Source organism: Psittacula echo (genome assembly GCF_963264785.1).
Source record: "Psittacula echo genome assembly, chromosome: 2".
Classification (NCBI taxonomy): Eukaryota; Metazoa; Chordata; class Aves; order Psittaciformes; family Psittacidae; genus Psittacula; species Psittacula echo.
Genome location: NC_137737.1, coordinates 85,594,909 through 85,622,665, shown reverse-complemented (window position 1 = coordinate 85,622,665; position 27,757 = coordinate 85,594,909). Strand labels below are relative to the sequence as shown.

Here is a 27,757-nt window from a genome sequence, read left to right as displayed (position 1 = left end):
TAATTTGTTTAGTAACAAATTACATTCTGTACTTTGCAAACAAAGACCTAATAATCAAAATATAAGATAATAAGTGCACAAACTAAGACTATGTTTGTTAAAGAGTAGCCTTCATCTCACAGATTTCACATTCCTGTTCCCTGAAGCTGGGCAATATTTCCATACATGCTGAAAGAAATGGCAGCCAAGGCTTGAAGCTGAGCAATACTCTTTTTGGAGCCCACTCAGAAATAAAGAACACCACCCTTCAAACCTTTTTTCAACATGAGTGAGCTTTTCAACTGACTGCTCTATCTGATTTATTCCAAAGACTTGAAATCAAGAAATAATCATTGTATATTCTTAGAGAAACTGGGAAAAAAAAAAAAAAAAAAAAAAAAAAAAAGCTTGAGCATGTTGTTTTTATTCTGCAAGCCTATCTTCCACAATTCCAACTATCCCAAGGCTGAAAATCTGTTTTCTATAAGGATACTATTCAAGCTGTAATTATGCTTGCAAGCATGAAAAAGGTCAGCAGACTTTTCATCTCTACCTTAAAATATGTGCAAGTAGTTAGCTTTGATGCTAGTTTCTCCTATTTACTTCTTTTACTAGTATCATTTCCAGTTTCTAATGCAAACCAGATGATAACAGCACAATTCTGAGAAGCACAAAATAGCTAGGTGTGCCATTTCCACCACCGGTTCTTTACAAAAGTAGAAAATATTTATCTCACTCTAATTTTTCCATTTTTACACCACAGCTGATCTTGTTCTGCAGCTCACACACAATTTACATAACTGAAAACAAAAAATGTTTACAGCATTGCCAGAAAGAATCACTTCTTTTCTGCCAGGAAACACACTGACATCTCCATGTGTAAGCCCAAATGCAAGGACTCAAGCTCTGGATGGAGAAGGACTTTTTTACCAGTCCCTTTGCTACAGTTGACTGATGGTGTTTGCAACACCAAGCTGATCCACACAAGACCTCTGCATCGCTGGCTCACGCTGCAGGTGGGCCAGATGACCCTAGACACCCACGTGTGCTGTGAGAAGGACCTTCCCACGCTTAACATGACACTGATAGTTAAGTGTTAAATTTAATATAGCAGAATATCTAGGTTTCATAACAATTTTATTGTTCCCTGTTCAATATTCTTTGAGATTTCTGTGCCAACTGTACCACCAAAAAAAAAAACAAACCAACAAAACACTGTTATTATTGACAAGTTTGCAGCTAAGACTTCTGTGTCAGTAAGGGTGAAGTAAACACTGGAGACATCCCTAGTGATATTATACACTAATATACCTAGTAAAGTTGTACTTCGAAGGGCTGTAGCTTCACACAAAGCTGACCTATAGCAAAATAAGTCTGCGCAATTTACTAAATAATTTATTTCATTGTTGTTTTGATTAGAAGAGACTCTTTTTCCCTAAGTAGACAGAAGTATCTTTTTTCATATAAAAATAACCATGCTATATTTGTAAAACATGTGAATTCCACCATCTAAAACTTCCATACTTCCTTAATTTATTGACCAGCCATATACTTTCCTTTAAATACAAATAATAGTGTTTGATACTCAAGCACTAAAAATTCACATCTGAATAGGAAAAGCATAAAATAGTCGTGTAATAGGTTAAGAACACCTACACTTGTCAGAGCTTTATTGTAAATGTAATGCACACAATAACCCCAGTGGAGTCTGGAAAATAACTGCATATGCAGGTATTTCAAAATCAGATCAAAAGTACTCAGAACAAATATAATAGTAGTGGATAAGTATACAAAAAGAAAATTCTTTTGTCATTTCCAAATAGATGCAAAGTTGATCTTACTGTCTTTATCTCACACAGTTGACAGGGTTTTATTACAAGGCAAATCTTCCTAACCCATTATTCTTAAAAATCACTAACTGGTATCTTAATCCTCAATTAGTCCCTCAAGAGGACTATTTCCAGAACAAAATGTTCCTCCCAGCACTTTGCTTTATCTGAAGCTGGCTCCTGTATCAACACAGTTACTGTTTTAAAAAATACCACTATAATGCAGAACTCTGCAGAGATATATAAAAGCAGTTGAAGTCAGGCCACTCTCATGCCACCGGCCACAGTGCAAGACTGCAAACACCTTTAGCTGCCACACCTAAGCCAGAAAAGAAGCAAAGACAAAGGGTTGGGAACATTGTAAGCAGGTTGCCACAGAACATAGCACCTCAATCCATAGATACTTAGGAATGTTTAACAGCTAGTTAACGTATGAGTGGGGGGGATTTTTTTAAATAGTCATTCTTGGTTTAGCTCACTTACGCTATTTTTTCCCCATGCTCTCTGGAAGTCTGGTTTTCAGCTAGAAAATTCTCTACAAAAACAGGAGAATAAAATTTTGTAGTTAACACTTGGTGTCGACAAAGGTAGATGTAAAAGAAACTTGGGCAAGAGCACAATCTATGGTAATGCTTTTTGATTACCAACTAGAAGAGGGGAAAAAAATCCTGAACAAACTTTGCTGCAAGCATGAGAGAGGGTGAGACTCTGTAACTCAGAAAAGAAGCCAAGTATAAACAAAGGAGGCTGACACTTTAGTAGATTACAGCCTCAGTTCAAAACCATTAGGTTAATGAAGATATCTAGGAACAGAAATGTACATGTTTGCTTATTTTTACTACTTCTTGCAAAGGCTGCTTGGCTTTGTTTAGCTTCAGTTATCAAGCTCCACAAGAGAGCACCTCGCAGACTGAATCTGTAGATCCAAGTAGAGCATATTTCAGGTACTGCAGTCTCCCATTCCTGTGGCAATCCCAATGGTTTCCCACAGCTGAGCCACAAGGTCTCACCCCTACAGAGACAAAACACTGCAGGAGGTGTAGCTGGAGCACACCATGTAGCTGCAGGATGTGTTGAGGCTGGCTTCGTGAGACCTATCCACTGCCCAAGAGCACAATTGCTCAGAAGCTGTCATTAAAAATGTCACTAGACAAAGCTCAGAGCTGACATAAAACAGCAACTGTATGTGTGCAAGGGAAGAGTGAATGCAGTATCCAAAGCTGCTTGTCTACCATCTAGCCGCAGTTTGTTACGATTAGTAGGTATCACCATTTGCTGATTGTCTACAGAAATCACTGGCAGTTGGAGCCCAGCTTTTTATCACTGAATCCACCTGCAGAACTGGGCAAAAGTATTGACAGTGACAGCAAAGAAAGACAAGAACAGGTAAGCAACCAACTTCCCATCATCAATAATAAAAAAAAAAAAAGAAGAAATGAAACTATGAATCTTAGAGATAAATTCACAACAAAATGATTTGCATCTCAATATTCTGACATTACCTACAAGCTAGAGGAAGCAGAAAAAAAAAAAAAAAAAGGAAAAAAAAAAAAAGAAAAAGAGGGGAAAAAAACACATCGGAAAATAAGATTTCTTCATTTCCTTTGTTTTACAAGGAAAAGCATTCTAGAACTTAAATATTATTTATGTTCTGTCCTCCTGATTCTCTACTGGATGCTCATGCTGAAGAGAGGTTTCATCCACAGCCTCATTCTTTTAATAGCATCTGCAGTTTATGTTCCAGGACAAGTGCCAGTAGCTAATGATCCTCCTGTTATCAATTCTCCCCAGATGGGATGAAATCTCATTTTCCTGGTCTTTCCACACAAAAGAAAAAACCAAAAAACCCATCTTGCTTATTACAACTATATACATATACAAATAGTTCAGGTAGTGGAAGACATTCAACAGGATCAGGACCATCACCACGGCCAAACATAAAATCCACTTTTGGCACAGGCATTTTGAAAGCAACCTTGCCACCTTACTATTACTGTAACTGATCAAAATCCTCTGCCTATAGGAATTCTGCAGAGAAGAATTTACACATGCAACACCTCTGTCTTAGTGTGGATTCGCTTTTAATCACAAAATAAATTTCTGTATCTAAAGAAAATGGAACAGGCAATACGACACATGCACAGATGAAACATATGAGGTTAGCGGGCAAAAAAAAAAAAAAGGCACAGCATGATCCCTCTGCCGGCCACAATTTTTCCACCATTTCCTTACCAACGCTAGGAATGACCAGTGCAGATGACAAGCCAGAATACATTTGAGGAGCTCAGAATTCATGTATTCTGCTCAGAATTGGGCATGTCCCCTTGAGTGCTCCTTCCAAGATACCAAGGATGAGTAGATTTCCTTAAATTTAAACCATGGGCCACAGAAGCTAAACAGATTAGAACCTCACAAAGAACTGATTAGGAGGGGTTTAAGGGACACGAGACCTCTTAGGTGGCAAATTAAAGATGAAGGGGTGTCTCACTGAAGTAGGTGGACAAGTTATGTGAGACAGCATGAAAAATCCCTCTCCCCACTTAACAGTAAAGTGGGAACTCTGAATCCATGCAACATTTCCCACCCCCAGTAAGAGTGGTGAAATAAGAAAGGAAGCCCAGTCTCAAGACTGTAGTTAGCTTCATAAAAGAGGTATTTAACAGAAATTTTAGATCTTTTTCTGCCACTATACATCAACTTTTTTTGAATGTATTCTGGAGGAACAAATACTTACCTGAGAGTCCCATTCTGCATAGCTATAAGAGAACACACACAATTCATCTCACCTTCTTTTTCGTTAATTGTTAGACTTCTAACTCAAGGATCTTTATCTTAGCTCAGTACAAATTTGATTAACTGATGCAAACCTTCCACCTTTAAATTACACAGTAAATTTTGACTGCTTCATGAAACTGATTAAACATGTCATATCCTTGCCCATAGATAACATTAAATGTGTGTTTGGTACAGAACCAATTATCTTAGATCAATTAAGGACGCAATTTTCCTTCTTTTGGGTCTGGGGTGAGTTTTTTCTTTCTTTTTTTATACCTACCAGGTCCTCTTAGTTGAGGTTTTTTTCACTACAAGAACAGTGAAAAGTGAATTGAATTGTGAAACAGCACTACCTCACGCTTTCACATCAGTCATTGATTAATTCTCTACAGGATATGTAGGACAAATACTGAAAGTCCTCAAGAGTACAAAGTTTCTAAAGTTGAAATACTCCATAAAATGAGCTGAAAGAGGCTAAATGCAAACAAATATGAACATGGGTGGTTGACCAGATGATCACCACCAGTCACAACCAACCTACGCTCAGTTATTTTGTGACAGTGATAACGAATATACAGCACCCACCTGGAACATGGTGAGGAACCAAAGCCTCCTGGGAAACACAGACTACAGAGGGAAAGTGTAGTCACTGTCCAGCGCTCTTTCCCTGTCTAAAAGGCCAACTTAGGAGTAGTAGGATTGCCTAGAGAAAAAATTTTTGTTCTCTGTTCTGTTCAGCTAGTTTCCAAAAGAGCAGGAACCACCAGCTTTGTATAAGTAACGCACACTATGCAGTGTCTACGGGCAAACGGCTACACTTACTTTAAACACACCGTTGAAACACAAACTTCCATGAGTTATTTGGCAAGCAGAATACATTTTCTTTCACTACTGGATATCAAATGTCAAAAAGATCCCATGGAGCCAAAACAATGAAAACAAATTAAAAGCAAAAACCCAAAAATTCTTCTAATGCCATTAGAGCATAAAGATCTAAAGATAAATTCAGATGATATATCACATACAAGAGTTAAAGCAGAAACATTTCCAGTTAGCCCTTTTTCCAAAAGGCCACTCATGCAAAAACTAATTCTTCTTTTTACTTTTTTTTCTTTTTTTTTTTTTTCCTTGGTAAAATATGTCTGTGTTTGGGGAAGTGGAAAGTTTCAAACACACAGATGTTTGCGATTGCACACTGGCAGCCTGCTGGGAACCATTAATGGTGTAGAGAGTAAAGTTATTCAATCATCTACAAGTCACTTTTGAAAACTGTTGTTCTCAGTCAAGGGGGTGATTAAAAGCAAACGACAAAGATTACCCCCTGCCCATGCAAACTCTTTGATTTTAATGCAGTTAAGCTACTGAAGTAAACAAAGCAATCTGAGTGTTCAACTAGCTCTTTGTCTCATTAAAAATTATTTGACTAGACTAGTGGTAAAAGAATATTGCATATGTCCCCAGATTCAATTTGGCATTCTGTAATCATAGCAGCAATTACATTTGCAAAAAGTTAAGAAATTAACAGTGGCACAAAATGGTCAACCTTTCATTAGGGACTTTCATTAGGGATTTTCATGTGTAACAAAATTAATATTTTCTAATCTCCATGGTACAGCAAACATGATTCTGTACATCTCGGAGGACAGCAGCCACTGCAGTCGCCAGGCAAAAGTCTGAGCAAGCAGTTGCAAATTTACTGTTCAAAACCAAACAGCACTTTACCCCTCCCAACCAGGATTTCAGCAAATTGAAAGTTCAGCATCCCTCAAGAACGCCTTCTGCGGTCTGCTGTCAGGCTGCACTTGGCACCTGGGGCAAGTTCTCCTTCCCTCTCTTGTACAGCCAAAATGATGAGTGTGAATGCAGTGAGTTGAATTATCAAGGCATTTTGTTTCTTTATTTGTCAGGTGCACCATAATTGAGTTCGTTGTTCTTCCAGTAGAAAATCTGAACTCACAATACCTGTGAGCCTGTATATGGCTACCTTTGTGTTTGGCACACATTCAGCGATAGAGACAACTACCACAGAAGTCACGAACAGAAGTCAGGTGGCTCCTAATCAGAGAAGTGCTTCAGCAAACCTAAGAGCAAACCACTGCCTGAGGACTATTGGAGGGAATACCACTCTGGTCATGACCCGATGATCATTTTAATTCCTTTTAAAGTGATGCAACAGGACTGTGCCAGAGAGCTATTTACTGAGCTAACATCACCAGCTCACTGGGATGTCTCATGAAGGCTCCTGGTCCCCACAAGCTGGGCAGCCTGGAGGCTGGCTGCAGCGCTGGCTGACAGACTGTCCCTCTGCAGTGCCACACCACAACCTCAGGTGCCATCTGCAGCACGTCTGCATCACCTTCCCTGTGTATTTCATAGTCTTAACATTGTCTACTGTTGTCGTTATCACAGAGTACAGAAACAAAAAAAAATAAATTAGAACTCCTCATGTAAAGCAGAGCTGACAACATGCCACCCTTGGATTTAGAAAATGTCACCAGCCACCTATTTCACAATGCACCAAAGATTGCTTTCAAACCTTCAGACAGTTACCCGAGTCTAATTTTTCATCGCATTCCTCCCAACACCAGCCTTTCCGCATCTTACAACTGAGAACAACATGTTTCCCACACATTCTGATCAGCCTTTTTGCTCTGAACTCACTCCAAACTCATCTCCTAACACCCTGCTACTTCCTGACCATTCATCTTGACCTTCCTTTCATCCTTCTCACACAAACTTTTAGCATCTACTCTACACATACCCACAGCACCGTAACCTGATAGACACTTTGCAAAACCTGCTTACATTCAACGAAACACAACAGATGGCAGAGATGATAATTTTACTTTGTCAGCACAACACAATCAGCAATCAGAAAGTACACTAATAAATACAGATTCCAGATCAACACAAATAATACAACTCACATACACAGATTTGATGAGCATTTTAACCTCCCACTGCTTGGTGGTTCAGGACTTTCAAGAAGAAGATGTTATTGTCTGATAAATTTATTGATAAGGGACAGTCTACGAGGGCAAAAGCACAAAAAGATGACAAAAAGCAAATATGGGTAGTGTTTTATCTTGTGTATTAACAACTAAATTAAAGGCTGGGTGGGAAGAAGGCTCCAGCCATGTCATCCTCAGGACAGATTTAATCCATACCAAAAAGGCCAAAGATTTGCTCCAACTGATATTGCTATACAGCATTAGAAAGCAATTTTTGTCACCACTCCCAGTTTTCACATCATGTACTCTGAATCATGGGAGAACTTACCATACTGAGACAGCAGAAGTCAGTATAAACTAACTGTACTATCCAAGTATTTTTTTTTTTTTTTTTACTTATTTCTAAGTCTCTAATCTACCAATTTACCAACTCCCTTGCTGTATTTAACATGCAAAAAAACTTGGAAGTTTCTCAGGAAAAATAATCATACATTTCCAGCAAGACTTATCTGTATGTTGCTTAGGCTTCAAATGCAAAGTAAAAGAAAAGAAAATTATGTTGACTTTCTAATGTATTACAAAGAGTTTTACAGTGTGCATCCTTTCTAGCTTTTAAGTTTTGTTTCCTACTTTCTGCTGTATTAAAAGAATTATTCTCTTAACCCTTTTTTCATTTCTTAGTTGACAGGATATTACTACTTATGGAAAGTGCTCTTCGATAAATACGACCACTACTTTAAAGCTGCAGCTAATTCCTTACTCACTTCCTCCCTTGAAGCAGTTGGCCACTGAGCAACTACTCTTCTGAAGGAGTTTCATACATAAAGCAAATTTCAACAATCAAAACCAGAGCATTAACTGTTACCATAAAACCTGAACTTCACTATCCAGTGAAGCTACAGATACTGAAATCTAAATATCTGAAGTCAGTGTTAATGGATTTCTGTGCCACTTCCATTACAAATTTCTCATTTGACCTCTGCAAGATGTCTCCTGTTTTAATGCAAAGGACAAAGCAGAAGAGACACGCAGCCTTTTTAGTTGAGATTTCTTTGTTAAAGCTGTTCTCAACTGCTAGCAGATGCAGCTTCTTACAGCTTCATCTTGAATTATGTTTTCTTGGATAAAAATCTTCTCCAGTCTGTTACATGTCCACAAAAGTTGAAAAATTTCATTGTTTTCAATTATGTTTTGAGGAAATTGGATAAGGGTGATCTGACAGCATCAAGATAACAGAAGAGTGTTTAAAGTCAATAAATGCCGTTAATGACTTCTGTCTGATAGCTGAAATTCCAATTTAAGCTTTCTAACAGTCAGGAGACTGCAAAAATCTCAGTCATCTCAGATAAAGAAAAGAAAAAAAGCACCCGATTGCACAGTCAATAACAACTCTGAAATTATAAAAGCAGAAAGATACGGAGTTTACTGAAGACAGTCCTGGTGTTAATCATACAAGAAAATTGCTTGCTCTTCTCCCCCTTACTTTTTTTTCCTTTTTAAATAAAAGCTTGCTTTTCTCCTAGCAGTGTTTACATATAGCTAAGGCAGTGAGTTCTTACAACATCTTGCATTTTCAAATGTCATTCAAGCTGTTAGTCAATCTGCCCTAAAATGTCACATCGTAAAGAACTACTCATGTTTTCTACTTCTCATGTGAGGCTCCAGTTGTCACCTAAACAAGTAAAATAGAGGATTTTTTCCCCATATCTAAAGTTAGTGTTAAAACTAACAACAATACAGGAATAATTTATTTCTGTGAAGTTTAAATTCTTTTTATAAAAAGAGATGAATCACCTCTTTTAGATGAGCCACTAGTGTGGCTTGTTCACTGAGATGAATCAAGAACACTTCACTCCTGTTGGGTTCTTTTACTGCAAAGCACAGGGGCTGAGGGACAAGGGGATGGAGAATGTCCAGAAACAAGCTCTGCCTTTGAGGGCCCTCCAGCCAGGTCAGCACTACCGCTGTATTTGAAATAGAAATTAAATTGGTCATTTTGGGGGCAGGAGGTGATGTCGGTTTTGAGGGGTTTTGTCATTGCTGGGTTGTTTTGCGTTCTGTTTGTTGTTTGGTTTTTGGTTTGTTTTTTGTTTGTTTTTTTTTTTAAGAAGTCTTAGAAAACAATGAGAGCTTTTCTAAAAAAGAAAGACTGGAGAAACCAAAGCTCTTATGCAATTTCCTATTTAAATGTGTTTTTCAACTGTCTATGTTGCTGTCCAGATAAACTCTAGAACATCAGCAGGATTTTTTCTTTATCAGAGTATTAGTAGCTCCCAAGTGCTCCCTTAAAAAAAGAAAAAATAAGTTCAGTGAATTTCAATATAATTGAGCTATTTACCTGCATAGCACCTTCCACTGAAGCAGTCTGAACTTCTTTACAAAAGGTTTTGCAAACAGCATGTATAAATGAATTTCTCCCCTTGACATGAGAAAGGCATTATAGGTCTGTATTTTTTTAATCTATTACATGTTATTTCTTTATTTATATGTCATTATTAGAGGTATCATGCTAAGATAATAACTGTAACTGCACTAGATCCCAACACACAGTATTCAGCTTTCCCAAAATTCATTCTGTGCTATATATTTTCTTAGAAGGTTCTTTTCGGTGCTTTGCATTTACTGCTTCCCTGCAGGGGAAGAACAAGAAACATGCACACATAAATTTCCCTTGGAAAGTAAACCAGATCTGCAGAACCCAAACTATTCTATGATTCCTCCTTCAAGCTAACGCACTAAGTTTCATTGTGGCTGATGCTCCTGTAACGCCATTCACTCCCATAGCAGTATGGCTGTAACGTCTGCCCCTCCAAAATGTCAGTAAGAAACTAAGATCCTTCTGGCACCATAACATACCACAGGCATTTTAAGGTCAGATTTATTTTGGTAGGCAAAAGCCTACTTTTCTTCCTGAAAACAGTTACTTAGTCAGTGTTCCCACAACAGCAAAGACTTATAACTGAAATAAAAAACCAAACTTGCTTAGGCCACCGAGCTTAGGTTTACTGAGCTAAACTTCAATTTCCATATAGACATGAAGTATTTGAAACTCAGTATTTCATAGATGAAGAGGAACCGGCAAAGTTGTTCTTGCTAGATAATCCCTTTAGCATGTGGTGGAAAGGGTAGGCTACCATAGAGTTGCTGGCCAACATTCCACTTCAAATCCCTTCTCCTTCCCTAATGGCTGCTTTATGAAGGCACAAAAAGGAGAAAATAAAACACCATCCTGAAGGCCCACCTTCTGAAAAACTGCCTTGCAATGTCAGGAGAGTGAAAAACAAAAAAAATGCAATCACTTAAAAATACCTTTATTAAGCATTTTATATGTGGTTTTTTCCCCTGACAGCTTTCAAAGCACAAATGCCACTCAGATCCCATCACTATTTTGAAGCCTGCCACTAACCTGCTATGGCATATAATTAGAAAAAGCCTTTGCCATGAATTTTTGGACAAATTATGCTTCTGCCTTACCCACTGTACCTGTTGATTCACGCTTCTGTACAAGTGAATAGCTTTCTCTTTCACCATAGCAGTGAATATGACATCTAAAAATTCAAACTCATTACCTAAACTCTTAGAAGTTACACTAAATGAGAACATTAGACATCATTTAAACTGAAGAATTTTTTTATTCCCCAAGAAGTTAAAATACCACTATTCAGTATGATAAAGAATTATGAGAATCTATGCTTTTAAAAATATGTGAGCAAAGTAATAAAAATCTGCAGACAAATCTGAAAATGAGAAACATGAGTCTCTTGCCTTACTTAAAAATTATTTAATAGCCAGAAGTCAGTCTTTTTAGTGATAACCTCAAAAAGAAACCCCAAAACTTATATATATATATATACTGTTTGAATTTTTTAAATATATGGTCATATGTAGTTGAAATATAACAAATAAAGGCAACATTCTTTTTTCTTTCAGTTGTTTGTTCTCTAAGACATTATTTACATAAACACAAAGTGCTGTTGTCTCTCTTATATCCCCTTCCACACACACAGATTTATATACTGAGAGGAAGAAAGAGAAAGAAACACATGCTGTTGTTACCACTTTGAAAACAAACACAAGGACTAACACCTATGCTCAATAAGTAAGTCATAAGAAAATCCTATCTGTCTCATTTCTACAGGGTTTTATTCCAGTGGGTTTTAAAGAGATTTCCTGCCCGCAGTCCTTAAAAGGCCCTCTAAATTGTCCCTCTATTTTTCCAGAAAGTGGCAGAAAACAGCACAGGATAATGGAAAGAAAAAGTAAACACTTTTCACTAAGAATTAATTAGAACCTACTGTAATTTACATAAATATTCAAGCAATTAATCAAACCATAATACCTAAGTTCTGCTTTTCCTCGAGCTTTACACTCCCCTAATACAGGGTATAGCACTTTCCTTCAAGCTTATTTGACCAAGAGCTATTGGAATGCTACAAGTAAAATAATATAATGTGAAATGAATCACTCTCCCACCAACTCAATGTGTGTTTATACATGTAATCAAAAATAAGCCTGGATCTACTTATACTCCCAGATGAAGTCAGCTGGAATTGTGCCACCAACTTCCATTCATGAAGAACCGTGTTAGACTTCTCTGGCCAAGACTTTGTTTTAATATCTATGAAACACTTTGCACATTTTGATGTCATATAAAAAACAACAGTAATAATGGTAAACCAGCCTTGCATAAAACCATAAAATGCTTAAAATAAATATTTTAAGACCTGCTTGAATAAGAGAGGGTACTGAATACTATATAATGCTTTTAATCACCTGCAGTATCATATCCAGGATACAAGGTTTATACTAATTATAGATTCTGGATGAATGCCCACTGTAGGATACACTATTTTTACTGAGTTCTGACACATCCCTCCAATGGCACATCTCCACTTCTGAAGTGGTACTGTAAGGCTATTAAAGCTTCCAGTTACCACTTGGCTCAAAAATGCACACTACTACGAAGCCCTTCCACAAAACTCTTCTTCATACTCTGATTGACTTTACATAATAGAACTTAAGAATAAATCCAAAATAAATATCTGGAAACAGTATAACAAGCAGAGGTCAGATGGGGTGTATGTTAGTCTTCCTTCCTCCCCCCAAAACCTCTCTCATCAAAACTTGAAATAACAGTATTTTACATATATTATTGCAACTTTCAGTTCAATGCACAGGAAAATCGTACAGAAATAGCCTTCAGCTTCTAGTTAGACTCTCCCAGGGGTCTATACCACACTAACCACGTCTGCCTCTGTCTTACTGAGTGGCAAAATAGAACCAAAAATGTAACAAACATGCTGATAAATGTATTACTGCATACCACATAAGAACATGGATGCTGGGGAACACCACTAATCAAGTTTCAATTTAGACCTGTAAGTCACTCAGAACAACGCACAATCGAGTTTTATGTAAAGGTTTATACTACAGAGTTGTTGTCTAGTTTTCCCAAGGAGATATTTTTAACCAAAGGTACAGAGTCAGCAAGTTTGGAATGAGCTTTAGCAATTAAGGTTTAAGATTTCCACCTTCCTACCACTTCTTCCTTTACCTGCCACATTTCAACAGGCAGACTGAGACTGTTCCAAGAGGTGTGTTCCATTATGACAGAACTTAATACATTTTTAATCATAGAGACTTAAATGTGAGCATGGTTTTTGGCATGCATCCTGAAGCAAACGATAAGATCTGTCTTCTGCCAAAATCTCCCATGAAGACAATGCCAATAATTAGGGGGAAATGTCAGCCAGACACAGTACATGAAGCATAAAACCCCCCTGAGAAAGCAAAAGTCTTTATTTATTAAATTAAATGCAAATTTTTCATTCTAATATATTTGATCTGTTTCTGCAGATTTTCTCAGGTATGCTTAATTAAGCACAGTCATCAACACCAACTTTGTTCGAAAGAGCAATTAATGAATATGGCACAGAAGCAGCTAAGCCCTGGAGGAGCCTCTGACATTTGTTCATCATGAAGACTGTTCATTAATTGTTCCCTTTGTTCTAAGCCTCCTAATGATATTTTTGACACCACACTACAAGTCATTGTGACTTTCTCCTCACAGCTAGTGACATCTGCACTATGTTAAATTAATAAAGCTACCTTTGAAAGATTTTCAAGAAGATATTTAAAGACATAGGGGAAAAACGGTCTGAATGTGCCAACAGCAGAATAAAGAAGCTGCATCAAAATTATATACCAATATGTCGATATATATTATATATTTCAATAGATTACATATATTGAAATCTCCAAGTACAGCTTGTATTGCAGAGAACTTCAGCAAAGATTTTGTATTCCATATTCACCATAATTAATGGAACTTGGCAGAAGTCCACCATGCTATTCCAACCTATTTGAAATGTGCTCTCACACCAAACTGAACCATAACGCCTCACAGGACTTCTGATTACAGGTTCTGAGACAACTGAGAAGATTAACTTTTTGATAGCTTCAGTGAAACCACTGCTCCCCCTCCCTAGGAAAACAGATTAATAAAAGGTGGAGAGTAAAGAATCTGGCTCTGTGTTATGAAGTAACAACACTGAGCCAAAGATCTCCCTCCAAGAGTTAAAGAAAGGTTGTTGTCATTTCACACTTACTTCCGGAATTCAAAAGGGATAAGCAAAGCCATCCCATAAATTAAAGCACATACTCAGTGTGCGCTTTATAAGTTTGAAAAATTAAAATTTGCTAATCTCCATAACACATCCATCGTATCACATCATCCATAGTGGAGTTCTACTGCAATGCACGCCATAATTCACAGCAGCACAAACAGAAAGCAAATAACAAACGAGCTGCATGGAAAGTTCGTACCTGGAGAACAGCAGAAAGCAATACAGATCCACAAACCAACGTGCAAGTGAAAACAGAGTCCACCCTCAGAACTGGTGACATTGTTTCAATTATCCTGACCCAGTTTTCCAAAGTGAGATTCAGTTTCTGTAATTCATATTATATAGCAATTCCTTCTGCCTGCCAATTATTTACATTAACACAGCCATCAAGTTTCATGCAGTTTTATATGTGAGAAACTCTATGTTAAGCATTTCATTAGCGAATTGCATACCTCCACGTACTTAAGAAGAGCAGCACAGCAGCAGTGGCTATGGTTAGCTGGAACCTTGTTTCTTGACCTAGTCCAAAAGGATTCAGATCCTACAAACAGCCAAGGCAAAGTCGAAGAGGGCAATGCTGTGATCCCAAGTAGGGTGCTGAGTGTGTAGTGGTGGAGAGAAAATGGAAAAAAGGGTTTCACATTTTTGCAGTTGCCCATATCCAGTCTACTAGCTCCTACCACACTGTTCTCCTATGACACACAGGCTTTGGTTTCCTTTGAAGCTTTCCATTCCCACTCATCCAAAACATCCTCTCTCATTTCTTGCTTCTACCAGGTGTTTCTCCCCTCTTGCCTGCTGTTTACTTCATTATCTTTACTCCATGAATGAGGCATTAGAAATAATAACAACAGTAACACCACCCACCCAAACGACAGCAGGTGCCCTTTTCTGTACTGAGCTTCAGGACACAAAGCAGCAGGGCAAGAAACAGAGCCACAGGAGTGCCAGCAGGCTCCTGCCAGCCTGAGAACCCCCATCTGCCCAGAGTCCAGCACCTGCAATACGCACAATCTGGGCTACCACAATGCAATGGGTGACCTGCATGTCCTAGATGTTACAGAGGTAACACGACACTTGGCACAGCTTCTGACGGCTAAGAGAAGGCTGAGTTTGCACGCAGCTTGCTGACTTACTAGATACGAAATTCACAACAGGTTCCCATCCTTGATGGATTAGTCAGAGAGGGATCAGCAAACCACACCAGCACTGCTATTCACACCTTTTTATTTATATGCACAAAAGAAACACTTGAGAATCTCAAGAATCATTTGCTCATTTATATGTTTATTATTAATAGAATGCAGGAATACCTTGGCCTGATTTATGCAGGATGATGCTTAAGGCCTATGAGAGATCTAGCAGAACTAAGTCAAATTACTAAACAATAAATCAAGGGATATTGTGATGTTATTTTTTCTTTTGCTTTAAAACATACACAGAGCATAAAGAGCTCATTTTACTATTATTGCTATACTAAAAGGTAGATAACAAACCCTGTAGAAGAATTATTTCCAAAATTTTTTGGACCATGAAGCAGTGCTAATGTCAATCCTCAATATCCCACCCCCCTTCATTTGCATTAAGAGATCTAACCTTCATTTGAGAACCCTACAAAAGCAACATAGATTGTACATTATCTCAAATAACACTTTAAGATCTATCGATCCCACTTTGGGGGTTACAGCTGCAGTTAGAGGTAATCGAATGGGAAATAACCTAATTGATATAGAAGTTAAAACATAACAACTGTACTTATATCTTACACAGATTTAATCACAGCCTACAGCAAGAGTGCATGGCAACATGGTAATCAAACCAGAGGCAAACTACAAAGAAACACTTGCACCTACAAAGTGTCCATCAACTTTCAGAAAAATATATTAAAGACTCAAACTTCCATGTACATTTTTATTACTGTAGTCCAATTAGCTTGTCACTGTTTCTGGTCCACCTAAATTAAGTTAACTTCATAATTTACCTAAATTCTACTGATTCAATTGTACCTTCTGAATCCAGTCGAATCACATCATGATCTCTGCCTTTAAAAGATCCCACTGTAGTCATCATGAAGGAGTCATTTAAGTTACTTTCATTCCTTTTTTTTTTCCACTCCTAAGCAAAGGCTGCTTCATTCTTCCTCACAGTCCAGCTTGCCAGAATAAAGTTAAGAAGTCTATGAATTTTAGATATTACACAATCAATATTTGACGTCAACATTTCTTTGCTCTTCAAAGAGATGAGCTCTTCAGAGCTCAAAATAAAACCATCAACTATCAGAACAGTGTTCTGACCTCTATTTCAATTCACTTTGTCTTTTGGCACGATCTTGTGCACTAACCACTAGACTGAAGCTGGTATGTTCTTCCCAGTAGAAAGGCCTGTGTCCTTCCACTATCATTTTGTTTGTCTGGGATGCCAGAGAAGCATTTTAAACAAACAAAGGGAGCACATGTTCTAGCAAGTACCAATGTTGGACAAACTGTAATAGATCAGAAAAATGTGTGTGTGAATGCATGTGTGCATACGCATATAGAGAAAAAAAGCACGTGCACACACATGCATCCCTATATATATAAAAAGATATATATATAAAAATATATATATATAAAGATACATACATATATATGAACTAGAAGGTAAAGTTCATTTTGACCACACATATAGTAAACCAGAAAACATCTATAAATGTTGCTAGCAAGCAGTTCTTTAAGAAATTACAAGTGTCACATATACATTATGAAATTAGTACAAAGCTTTTAAATTACACTCGTTTACTGTCAGGAGGGAGCATTACTATGATCCAGTCATCTAACTAGAATGATTTTGGTCACTAGCCCCACCCAACAATTCCTACATAGAAGTTATTGTTCAAATGATTTTTGTCTATAATAACCTACATTTAATTCTAATGCATTTGTCACACATTACTAACATATTTATCAACACTCTATTTTTACTATACAGATTCTTTATACTTTATCTTTCTTTGATGTTTTAGAACCTTGAACAAACCAAACATGTCACTTGCAGGACACAGGCAGCTTCCATTCCACAGGAAGGCAAGAGGAAGGCAGCTAGTGTTTCCAGCTTACTTCATGCCACACTGCATAAGACACCAGAAACCTCACTGTTTTGATGGTTCTGCACAGAGTGACTCGCATCCTTGACTTCACATGCTTAGCTATAATTGAATGCACTGGGAGCAATCACACCAGACAAACAAGTATGGACTTTGTGTGAACAGAGATTCCATCTGCAGATGCCTTGGGCAAGGATGCTATATTTTCATTCATTTTTGGTCTACCACCAGAAACCGATAATGGAAAATTGATGCAACAGCTTCCTCTGGTGATAAGCTCCTGGGACCAAGGGATAAGGAGTACAGTTATCAGCCTAAATGCTGTTAAAATGGTGAGAATATCTTGGGAGCTACCGCTGCAAAAAGAAGCTAAATGACAACAACATTTCAGAAGAAGATACTAATAGTTTACATACCAGTTGTCATTGCTAAGTCTGAAGATGTTACTGGTTAGGTCTACTCATTGCTTCCTCCCTGGTTAGCTGCCTACAAGAGCAATTCCAAACCCTTTTCAGTCACAGTATGACATGTAAACCTGAACAATGTAATGTTAAGTCTTATTAATTCAAATCCTTATGCCTCAGTAACAAGAGTAAGACTCCCATAAACACTCCAGTTCACATAAGCATAATGCTTGTAGGACTAGATATGCAATGATAAAAGTAAACCCAGATTCTATTGTCTAGTCAAAGGGGTTTTTTTTTTTCCTCCTCTTAATGACTGGGGATGCAGGGTGGCACTAGAAGTACCTAAAAGACAACATGCCTGCTCATTACAGGAGGGTTGGACTACATGACCTTTGAAGGTCCCTTCCAACCCAAACTGTTATATGATTCAATAAATAATATTCAGGATCAGCCAGACAGTTTTTCCTAAGATTGATCAACCCAGTTATCAACTATCTATAGATATTAATACAAACACTCAAAGAAACAGTGTTCTTCACATGAAGATTGATTTGGAGGAAATAACCTTCTATATGGAAGCAAGAACATTCAACACACATAGAAGTTCTTAAAAGGCTTAGAATGGTTTAGTCACCAAATAAATAAAAACGAAAAATAAGGGATTCAAACATGCCATAAAGCAACACTTCCTACAGTGCAGAAAGTGGTAAGGGGAGACAGGTACCTGGCTTGGCAAGAAGTGAACCGAAGTTGCTGGTTAAAAACAGAAATCTCTAACTCTTCAGGTTTCATCTGTAATTGAGTTCTTTAGAGCTGATCTATGGCTACAGATAAATGTTTGAAAGTGCCAGCACGCACAGAGAGCTGGGAACACGCGTGGTGTCAACTGCTCCACTCACTTCAAATGCTATTTTCAACATTTTCAGTGTTGGCATTGTTAGCAGTTTAGGACTTATAAAAAAGGTTAAGCTTGATGAGAGTAGCAGGAAAAAAAAACAAAAAACAAAAAACCCAAAACAAAACAAAAAACTCCACAACCTCTTTTAAAGGAATTTTTAACAGAGAATGCTAAATCTACAAAGTTAACAAAGACATGCAATCATGAACCATGCCTGATTTCTACAAATGATTCACAGTAAATCAAAAGGTAAGTTAAGCATGTGAATTGTTCCCCACAAACAAATGGAGCTCCCTATATTTGCAGTTATGCAATTCTTATATTTCCCCTTATTAAGATATTAGTGATATCCCTCTGCAACAGACTAGTTCTTTTTTTTAACTTTCTGGAGAAATTAAAAAAATAAACTAAAATTGCAACATGGCATCTCTAGAAGTGAAGTCGAAGGACACACTTTGTCAACAGTCATCACATAAAAAGACTAATGTGTGTTTCCCCAAGAGGCAGACAGCCCATTGCAGGCAATGTGTTCACATGGGTACTCAAAGGAAAATAATACATTCACTCAGGTTATTTTAAGAGCACTTATTATGAAGTGAGATTATCAAAGATTATGACTTTGAGGAACAAATATAAAGACTCAAGTTAGTCTTTAAGAATTAAGTGTTTACTTCTAGTTCAAGACTATTTTTATTTAAACCCTGATACTGATCTCGTTGGCCTTCAGATTAAATAAATTTGCAAAACAATTTTCCCTTCCAGTCACAGATAAGTGAGCAAAAATGGAATTTTCTAATAAAAGCTAGTTGCAAACTCAGTTATAGAAAGGATACTGAAGGAAGAAAAGGAGTCCCTCGCCCCAGACCATTAATTTAAAACAAGAGACAACAATGGCAAAAATAACAGTGCAGAAAAATCAGATGCAGAGGTCAGATCTCTCTTTCCGCTGTTGTTGCTAATTACGCTTTTTTTGTTGTTACCAGCAGTTAAAGGATGATGTCCAAAGTACACTCGTTTGTCTTCAATATTAAAGACTTCTCTAGTGCTTCAGGTAAGGAGTCTCACGCTATGCACTCAAGAAAGCAAGAGGAGATAAATTGGAAAATCTTGCAGTTCTCATGGAAAATTCAGGTGAGCCTGCAGACTCTGACTAACCTTTATGACAGCATTACATCCCTTGTGTAAGTCTCCAGGGCCTGGGGTAACAGCATTTTAGGTCTCACCCACAAGCATTAAGAGAAGCTTTTCTCCCCACAAACAGGATGCTCTTCACCTCTCGCACAACTCTAGATCTGTGCACATGAGCTCACGCTTTTGGCATATCGATGTAGAACAGTTACGCCATTTTAGGCTATCAGTTCCAACAGCATGTATCAGAATCCCATCACCATTTTGCAACAGAGTAAAACTGACAGACAAGCTCTGGAAGACTGAGCTCCAGTTTTTAACAGGTTATTACTTTGAATTTCCCCACTTCCTGACACACTCAAGGGCACTGCAATGAGGAGTTGCCCCTCAGTACCTCAGTCCTGAGTAGATGAGTTTAGACTGCTGGTGAAGATGGGCACACATCTGTTCCTCAGTCCATTTGCAACCTCCACAAGAGAGCCTGTTGCTTCTTACAAAGCTAACATAAACAAAAAGCTGTATGAACTCACTGTAAACCAAGGAAAAATCCACCAGAACTGCTCTGCCAGCCCTAAATTTCATTGTTATTTGAGGGACTAATCATAATTTTATCTGCACAAATTTGTCCGCACCTGATAATACCCATTGCACACCTGCAGGTATGCTAAGACTAGGGCCTATGGAGCCTTACTGGGATCAGTGGCCACAGGTATTTCAAAGACAAAAAGTATTAAGAGAATCAGCTCCCCAATACTGTTTGTATTGTTGGAGTCTGACTCCACATGGAGAGTTACACTGGCACAACTAAGAGGACCCAGTAGACAACTGACTGACATAAACACCCAGAACTGCCAAGGAGGACAACAAAGTACAGCAACACTCTCTGACTGGAATAGCATCCTCCACCCATATCTGCCTGCCTTCAGGGAACACAGCATATAGTGGTTTTCAGGTCACAGGTAGAAGCTTTTATTGAAGGAGAGGAATTAAGAGGGTTTCTGTTTGTTTGCTTGGGATTTTCTGAAGTATTTTATCAAGTGAGTCAGAAAATGGATTTACAGCATCAGAAACAAGTGCAAAAGACAACACCACCACCAACGCGGTCTTTATCTACTTCAGCATCACATCTACTTCATAAGACTCATAAGGGTCATTAATCCCTTGGCCTACCCCAGGCTGATATGCCCTGAAGAGCACTATCAGGGAAGAGTCTTCTCTATTCTCTTCCAAAGCTAAAATCCCATAATTTGGCTAAATTATGAGTTTTGGCTAAACTGTAAAGCTCATGTTGCATTACTGGGTCATATGACATCAGACACTAGCAGCAATTTTGAGCACTTACTCTCTCCTGGACATTCTTATTAAGTATTTCAATATCATTGCTTAGGTTTAAAAAGCAGCAAAGAAAAGCATGCACTGGAGCAAGAGAATCTAGATAAAAATTCAAATACACACACAGTTTTTGATTGTAACATCTAACAAACCAGCCATATAACCCTACTGCAAGCTCAGAATAATTAGGCAAATGACATAACAGAAGAGGCCACCAACAATCAAACTTGGATTAAGGAACATACCAGCCCAATGACTGTTGAGAATCTGTTTTCACTGCCTCCAACTTTGACTCTGACTTAGTAAAGAAATCCTAAAAGTTTGCCAAACTTTGACATACGCAAGGCAATACACATGACCTATTCCTCTCATAACTGGCAAGGTCTCAGCAAGTTCACTTTTATCATACAAGGTCAACAGAAAGGGCTTCATGCTATATGTCTTCTTCCATACTGAAGTGATTCAGCAGTGCTTCTAGGATACACTTCATAACTAGGGGTGGTTCCCAATGCAAATGTTATTGGCCTTCCAGTGAAACCATGTCACTGAAATCATCCAGATTATCAAAAGACATACACACACACACACACACACACACACACACACAAAACAAAAAGGCACCAGGAATTTCTGTAGTGACATTATGCCAGAGAAAACACAATTCAGAACAACTGTCTAAATGCTATTAAAACCACAACACCAATATTCACCCGCATACCTTTGTCTATAGAGTTCACCTGCAATAGAAATGAATAATTCAGCAACAGTCTTGCTGTGGGTCAGAAGAACAAGGCTGAAAATTATTAAGGTACTCTCTAGCTACAGAGAGTCTTAGAGTTAACTTTACATTAAGCATCCTTAAAATCCAAGTCTAACCAGAAAGCACATTTCAATAGCATTCTGAGTTTCCACCTAGACTAGCAATTCAGAGAAGGAAGGCAGCAGCAGAGAAGGCTGCTCAATTTTGAAATTCAGAGAAGTGGTGGGGAAAAGAAGATGGGAAAATGTCACAGTTCGCAGCATAACCCACATCTTCAGGCCATCCAGCTGACATTATAAGCCAATTTTGCAGCCATCATATAAGCTCCAAGCCATTTATCACATGTATTTAGTAAAGCCTAAAAAAGCATCCCAGTATTAGAGAGAGAGGACAGCAGCAGGCTACATTTCAGCATTCTGAAAGTTATTTCTGTAAGCTTTTACACCAAATAGTGCCAAGTCTGTTTCTGTTGTCAGAAATTAAGATCCAACAATTCTAAGGTATACTGGAGCTCAGGGATATAACCTGATTTAAAAATTGGAAAAGGAATGAATATCTCTATTACCTTGCTATCACACAAGAAATTTCAGAACGCATATAAGCTAATTAGGAAGAAGTTTGTAAATTATAGTGCAGCTGACACATTACACAGCATTTAAATTTCTTGTACAGCCAAACATTCAAACTGTTTGAAAATAAAAGATAACCTTTTCTGCTGAATTTTAACAGTTGATTTAAACTCAAGAATTTCACCTGCAGAGGTCTCAGTGCAGACTTTACATCAATCCCAGCTTTCTGCTACTAACACTGACAAACATCAGCTCCTCTGTGAAGCTGCCTAACTTTCTAATATACACTTGGGACACCAGTAGAAATTTCTTCACAGAAGATTCATTTTATTAATATATTTCTACCAAAAGTAATGAGTATGGAGATAAAGAGTTGATTTATACAGCAGACAAATGGATTGCATCAAAGTACCTCAGGGAAGACACACATTTGAGAATAGATGCATGGGCAAATCCAGTAACTGACAGAAGATTTACATGCTTTGGAATATACATTCTAGCAAAAAAAAAAAAAAAAAAAAAAAAAAAAAAAATCAATAACAGGACGTTAATTAGACATTAACTTGGGGTCATTAACTTGGTTTACATTTGCTACCCTCCTGACAAATATTAAGCATATGTGCTACACTTAGATGCAACCTGGCAAATTTCATAGAATCACAGAATGGTTAGGGTTGGAAAGGACCTTAAAATCATCTAGTTCCAACATAATCGCGCATATTTAGGAAGGAAACTGAAATAAAAGCCCCAACTTTTTTTTCTGGAAGCGGTTTGTTGTTTTAACAGCAACAGATCTAACAGCACACTGCTGCTCAACCGCACAGCAAAGCTGCGACGGCTCCCCAGGCTCCTGCAGGAATAGCAGAGAGCAGACTGCCCCCTGTCTTTCACAGCGCGCAGCAGCAACGCTGCAGCCTGGAAACTAAAGCAAACCTACCGTGTACGGTTAACAAATACACCTCAAAAGGGTCAGTTTGAAAAACGGTTCTAGTGTTTAACAAAAATCAACTCACACCTTCTTTTGAAACAGTTACAGCTTCATGAAACGCATTAGTAAAGAGCAAATGTCTAGTCTGTAAATTAAAACTGTTTCTGAATACGAATGCATACACGTCAAAGAGGATAAAAGGATGATAATGAAGAGAAACAGGCTGATTAACAGCAACTTGGAGAACTCAGTACTGACAAGAACATCTCCATAAAATGATGCTACAGAAAATTTGAAGTTTCTCAGTGCTGCTTCCTATAATTATGGCAGCAGCAATACCGATCCATCTCAGGAGCTGTAGTAACTTTAGAACAATTACCAGACATCCAGATCGTATCAAAATTTTATAAACCAGATGTTAAATCTAAAGCTAAATCACAGGTCACTGCTATTCATAAGTCAGTCATCACAACATATTAACTCATTTCTACATACTGCTCCACATTAAATAATACAGTATTGGATCACACACACTCTCCTCCTCATTATCGCCCGACAGTACTAGTAGGTGTGTACTACCATCAACTGATAGTAGTGGTGGTACACACCTACTATCAGCTGATAGTACTATCACTATCCACTTACGTGTCCTACAATATAGATGTAACCCTCAGCTCACACAGGGAGCCCTTGCAAACCAAGCTGCAGCAAGGGGGCTGCTTCCACTCATCCCAGGAGTTCAGCTGCTCACTTGGCTGAATTTCTCCACACAACTTCTAGCACAGAAACTGAAGCTCACAGGACGCTTATGTAGCATTTCCGCAGTTCATGGCTTGTAACATTCAGTTTACTCACTGAAAAGTAATGAGCTTCACTCAATGAAAATCCTGTATTTGTTCAAGACTACATCAACAGAAGTCAGAAGCCACGTGGTTTCCCTTAGTAGCTGGGGGAAAAGAAAAAAGAAACCCACACAAATTTCTCCTGAAAACAGCAGCAATATCTAGTTACCACCCTTTGCATCCCTGCCCAACAGGAAATGAGTACAGCAAACCTGATATAACCAAAGTTTATGGATCATTACAAAGTGCACGAGCACTCCTACTACCTCTAAGTATTTTAAGAAATCAGCACTGGTTAAAGATTAAAGGAAACGAGACACTACAGCTATTAATGCCTACAGCTTCCTCAACCAAAACAAAACTGTTACAACATCCCAAGGAATAAGCAGTACAACTTAAAAGCAAGTGTTTATGCTACTTAGTTCAAAACAACCTCTTGAACAGAAAAGTAAACTGCCACCCTCCAGAGCAAAATCTTAGCTCTCAGCAGGACTCCTCACAGCTGTTCAGCATTAAAATGAGAAAATGAGATGAATCCATTAGTAAATGTCATAAAGCTGTATTATCAGTACCTGCTGGAGAGGAAGGCGGGAACACAGCACAAAATACAGAAGCATACCAAAATCTAAATCGCTAGACTAAGCAACACCCCAGGCCATACCTCAGCCTTTCAAGGCAGCAATACACTTTTGATTGACTATGCATTCTATATAATGACATGACCAAGTTCAACAATTCTTGGTAAGCCAAACTTCGCTAAACTGAGTCAGAGTCTTACTCACCTAACAACCAGAAGACGCTGAAACTGCTGGAAACAAGATCTGAGTGCAGTTTTCATTATGAAAATTTCTATTTTTACTAGCTGGGCTAGCATCACACCAGCTTTTCACACAGAAAAAAATTCAGACCAAGAGCAGCCTGTCAGCTACCCAAAAACAGTCTTGAAATGCTGCCTTAGGGCTGCTGGAGCCCACTGTTATTGCAACTTTAACAACAGTTTTTAGGTTTAGGTTGAGTTTTCACTGTAATCTTGCAAATTCTAGCCATTCACAAGGGTACATGTGTGTGCACAGACTTCTGCCAACAGCCCAGTTTGCTGAAGGGATGCACTGACCCTCCACCCGTTACCCCCCCCCCGCCCCGGGATAATCCCGAGCAGGTTATCGTTATGTCAATCTAATGTGCGTATATAGCATCTGCAATGACACAACAAACCCTAACAGCTGTCATTTACCTGGTAAGCAATCCTCACAAAAAGATGGATTAATAGAACAGACCCAGGTGTTTCCTTCTGCGTTGCTGTGGAAGGGTAACTCAAACTCCTCAACTCAGAAAATACCAGATTACGGTCACACCACGGACAGAAGCCAGTCCAGATAAGTAACTGCCACAATAAAAGTACATTGGGAGTTTGGATGGTACTGCAAGAATATCCCACCGAAACCCCCACGTTTCTCAGGCAACTGCGGTGCCCTTCACGCCGTTCCTCTTCTGCTCTCACCGCAAGACGAGGCAGAGCAAACTTCACTTGCCGAAGTGTGACAAAACCCCTTCAAAACGTCTCGGAGCCACCGGCTGCCCCTCCCCGCACCCGGTGCTCAGCAAATGCAACGCACCTCACGCTCCTGGGCGAGAAAACCCTCCCGCGGTTGCGACCCCAGGGCAGGGGAGCCGGGGGAACAGGGGAACGGGAACAGTTCGGCTTTGAGCCCCGCTGGAGACACGGCTGCTTGCCAGCTGCTTCTTCTCCCGAGCGAACAGCACAGCCAACGGGGAGAAGGACCTCCCGTTCTGAAAGGCTCGGTGGGCTCTCGGGGGCGGGGCGGCAATGCCCGAGGCGGACTCCCACAGCCCGCAGCGCTCCCCGCCACCGGCACCGCTCCGCCTCGCCCCCAGCTCCCCCTGTGGGCACCCTGCCGCTCTGGCGGCCGAGACCCCGACCGGCTTCCTTTCCCCACGCCGGCTGCCCCAGCGCAGCCCCGCGGAGCCCACGGGAGGCGGCCCCGGGGTGGGAGAGGACGACCGGGAACACGCCACCCCCCCAACGCCGCTCTCCGAACACAGCCCCGAGCATGAGCACCGCGCGGGGCGAGAGGGACCGGGGAGGACGGGGGTTACCTGCAGGCGCCGTAGGGCCGCCGGGCGCGGTGATGCCCCGCTCCCGGCGCGGTGCCGCCGCCTCACGCCGCCATGGCCACAGCCCCGCCGAGCCGCCCGCTCCCCGCTCTCTCCTACCAAGTTTGCGGCGCGGCAGCTGCGCGCCTCGGCCAGACCTAGCGCCCCGCCGCGGAGGCGGGGCAGCGGCGGCCGGGGCGGCAGCCCGCTCCCGGGAGTGCACGGGTCGGGTCCAGTCGTCGAGCTGCCCGCAGCCGCTGCCCCGGGCTGGGGCAATGAGCTCGCATTACTCCCTTCTCTCCCCCGGGCTCCCCCCTCCGGCCCAGCAAAGAAGTTGCGAGTGGTTCAGATATCTGCGTTTCGGGTTTGGGTTTTTTATTTTATTATCTTGGGGTTTGTTTGCTTGGATTTTTCTTGTTTGTTGGTTGTGGTTTTTTCCCTTTACTTACCGCGTCACAAAAATCACGACTGAGACTGATCAAATCTGACCAGCGGCGCCCCAGCGCCAGCACAACTAAGCACAACAAATCATGCCGAGCTGCAGCAGAGATAGCCGGAGGGAGGAAGGGAATAGGGGAAACAGTGGGAAAGCAGCGGGCGAGGGGCAGAGCCGAGGGTTCTGGGGGCCGAAGGGCCTCCCGCGGGATGGGATGGGTGGGCGCGGCGCTCCCGGCCCGTGGTCGGGACGCAGCAGGTAGAGGAGACCTGGGAGAGCTGGGCGCAGGCGGCTGCAGGGGCTGCCCCGGGGTAGGAGAGGCACGGGAGTACCTCAGGAGAGTCCGGCCGTGCCGAGCCGCGCTGCCGGCTCCCCGCACACGCGATCCTCTCCGCACACTCCGTGCCCCCTTCCCCTGCCGGGAGCCGACGAGGCAAACCCCAGTGTCCTGGGTCTCCGGGGGCCGGCGCGGAGCCGCGCACCGACGTCCCGGTCCTGGTTCCAGTCCCGCCCCGAGAGGGAGCGCCCAGGCCCCCTGCTGTGCGGCGCGGGCATTTTTGCTACACGTAGAAGCCTGCGGCGTGTCCCTCTCCGCCCCTGCCGTCCTCTCCCCGCCCTCCCCGGCACAGAATCGACGTGTCAGCCCCGAAAGTTCAAGTTAGGGCCTCGGGCGAGTTACCCTGCGACGCGGCTGTCCCGGGCAGCGAGTCGTGGCGCCCCGGGCGGGGGGCTCCGACACCTTTCTCAGGTACGTACGTTCGCGTTTCCGCGCTCACCGTATTTTCGACGCATGCTTTTGTGTTTAGCCAAGCCATTTGTAGCAAACCAGAAGGTTATCTGTGCGCGTACATGCGTTATAATGAGTTCCATCAAAGCTGCTTTTATGGCAGCATTTGCACGTTTCTACTACAAACCACAGCAGAAACTGACTCGTGTTGTTTGCAGTAAGACCTCCATGCAGACGACCAAAAGCACCGAGAATTTATTAAAACAAACAAAACTGTGGAACTGATCCATGCTAGAGTAATCCTATAAAAATATGCTTAATTAAAACAACTAGAATCAAAACTTATCTGCAAGCCAAAATGTTGGGAGTCCAA

At 40.3% G+C, this 27,757-nt stretch overlaps 1 protein-coding gene across 1 annotated transcript in view; it reads right to left on the bottom strand.

Moving 5' to 3' along the window:
- SEMA5A (semaphorin 5A) overlaps window positions 1-26,508 on the bottom strand; it is a gene marked incomplete at its 5' end in the record, with an annotated part of 330,167 nt that extends 303,659 nt beyond the window's left edge. Inside the window, 3 exon segments of the mRNA XM_080639305.1 lie at window positions 26,225-26,371; window positions 26,373-26,426; window positions 26,428-26,508. Of these exon segments, the coding sequence (XP_080495431.1) occupies window positions 26,225-26,371; window positions 26,373-26,426; window positions 26,428-26,508 (282 nt within the window).
- Window positions 26,509-27,757: the final 1,249 nt, after the last annotated feature.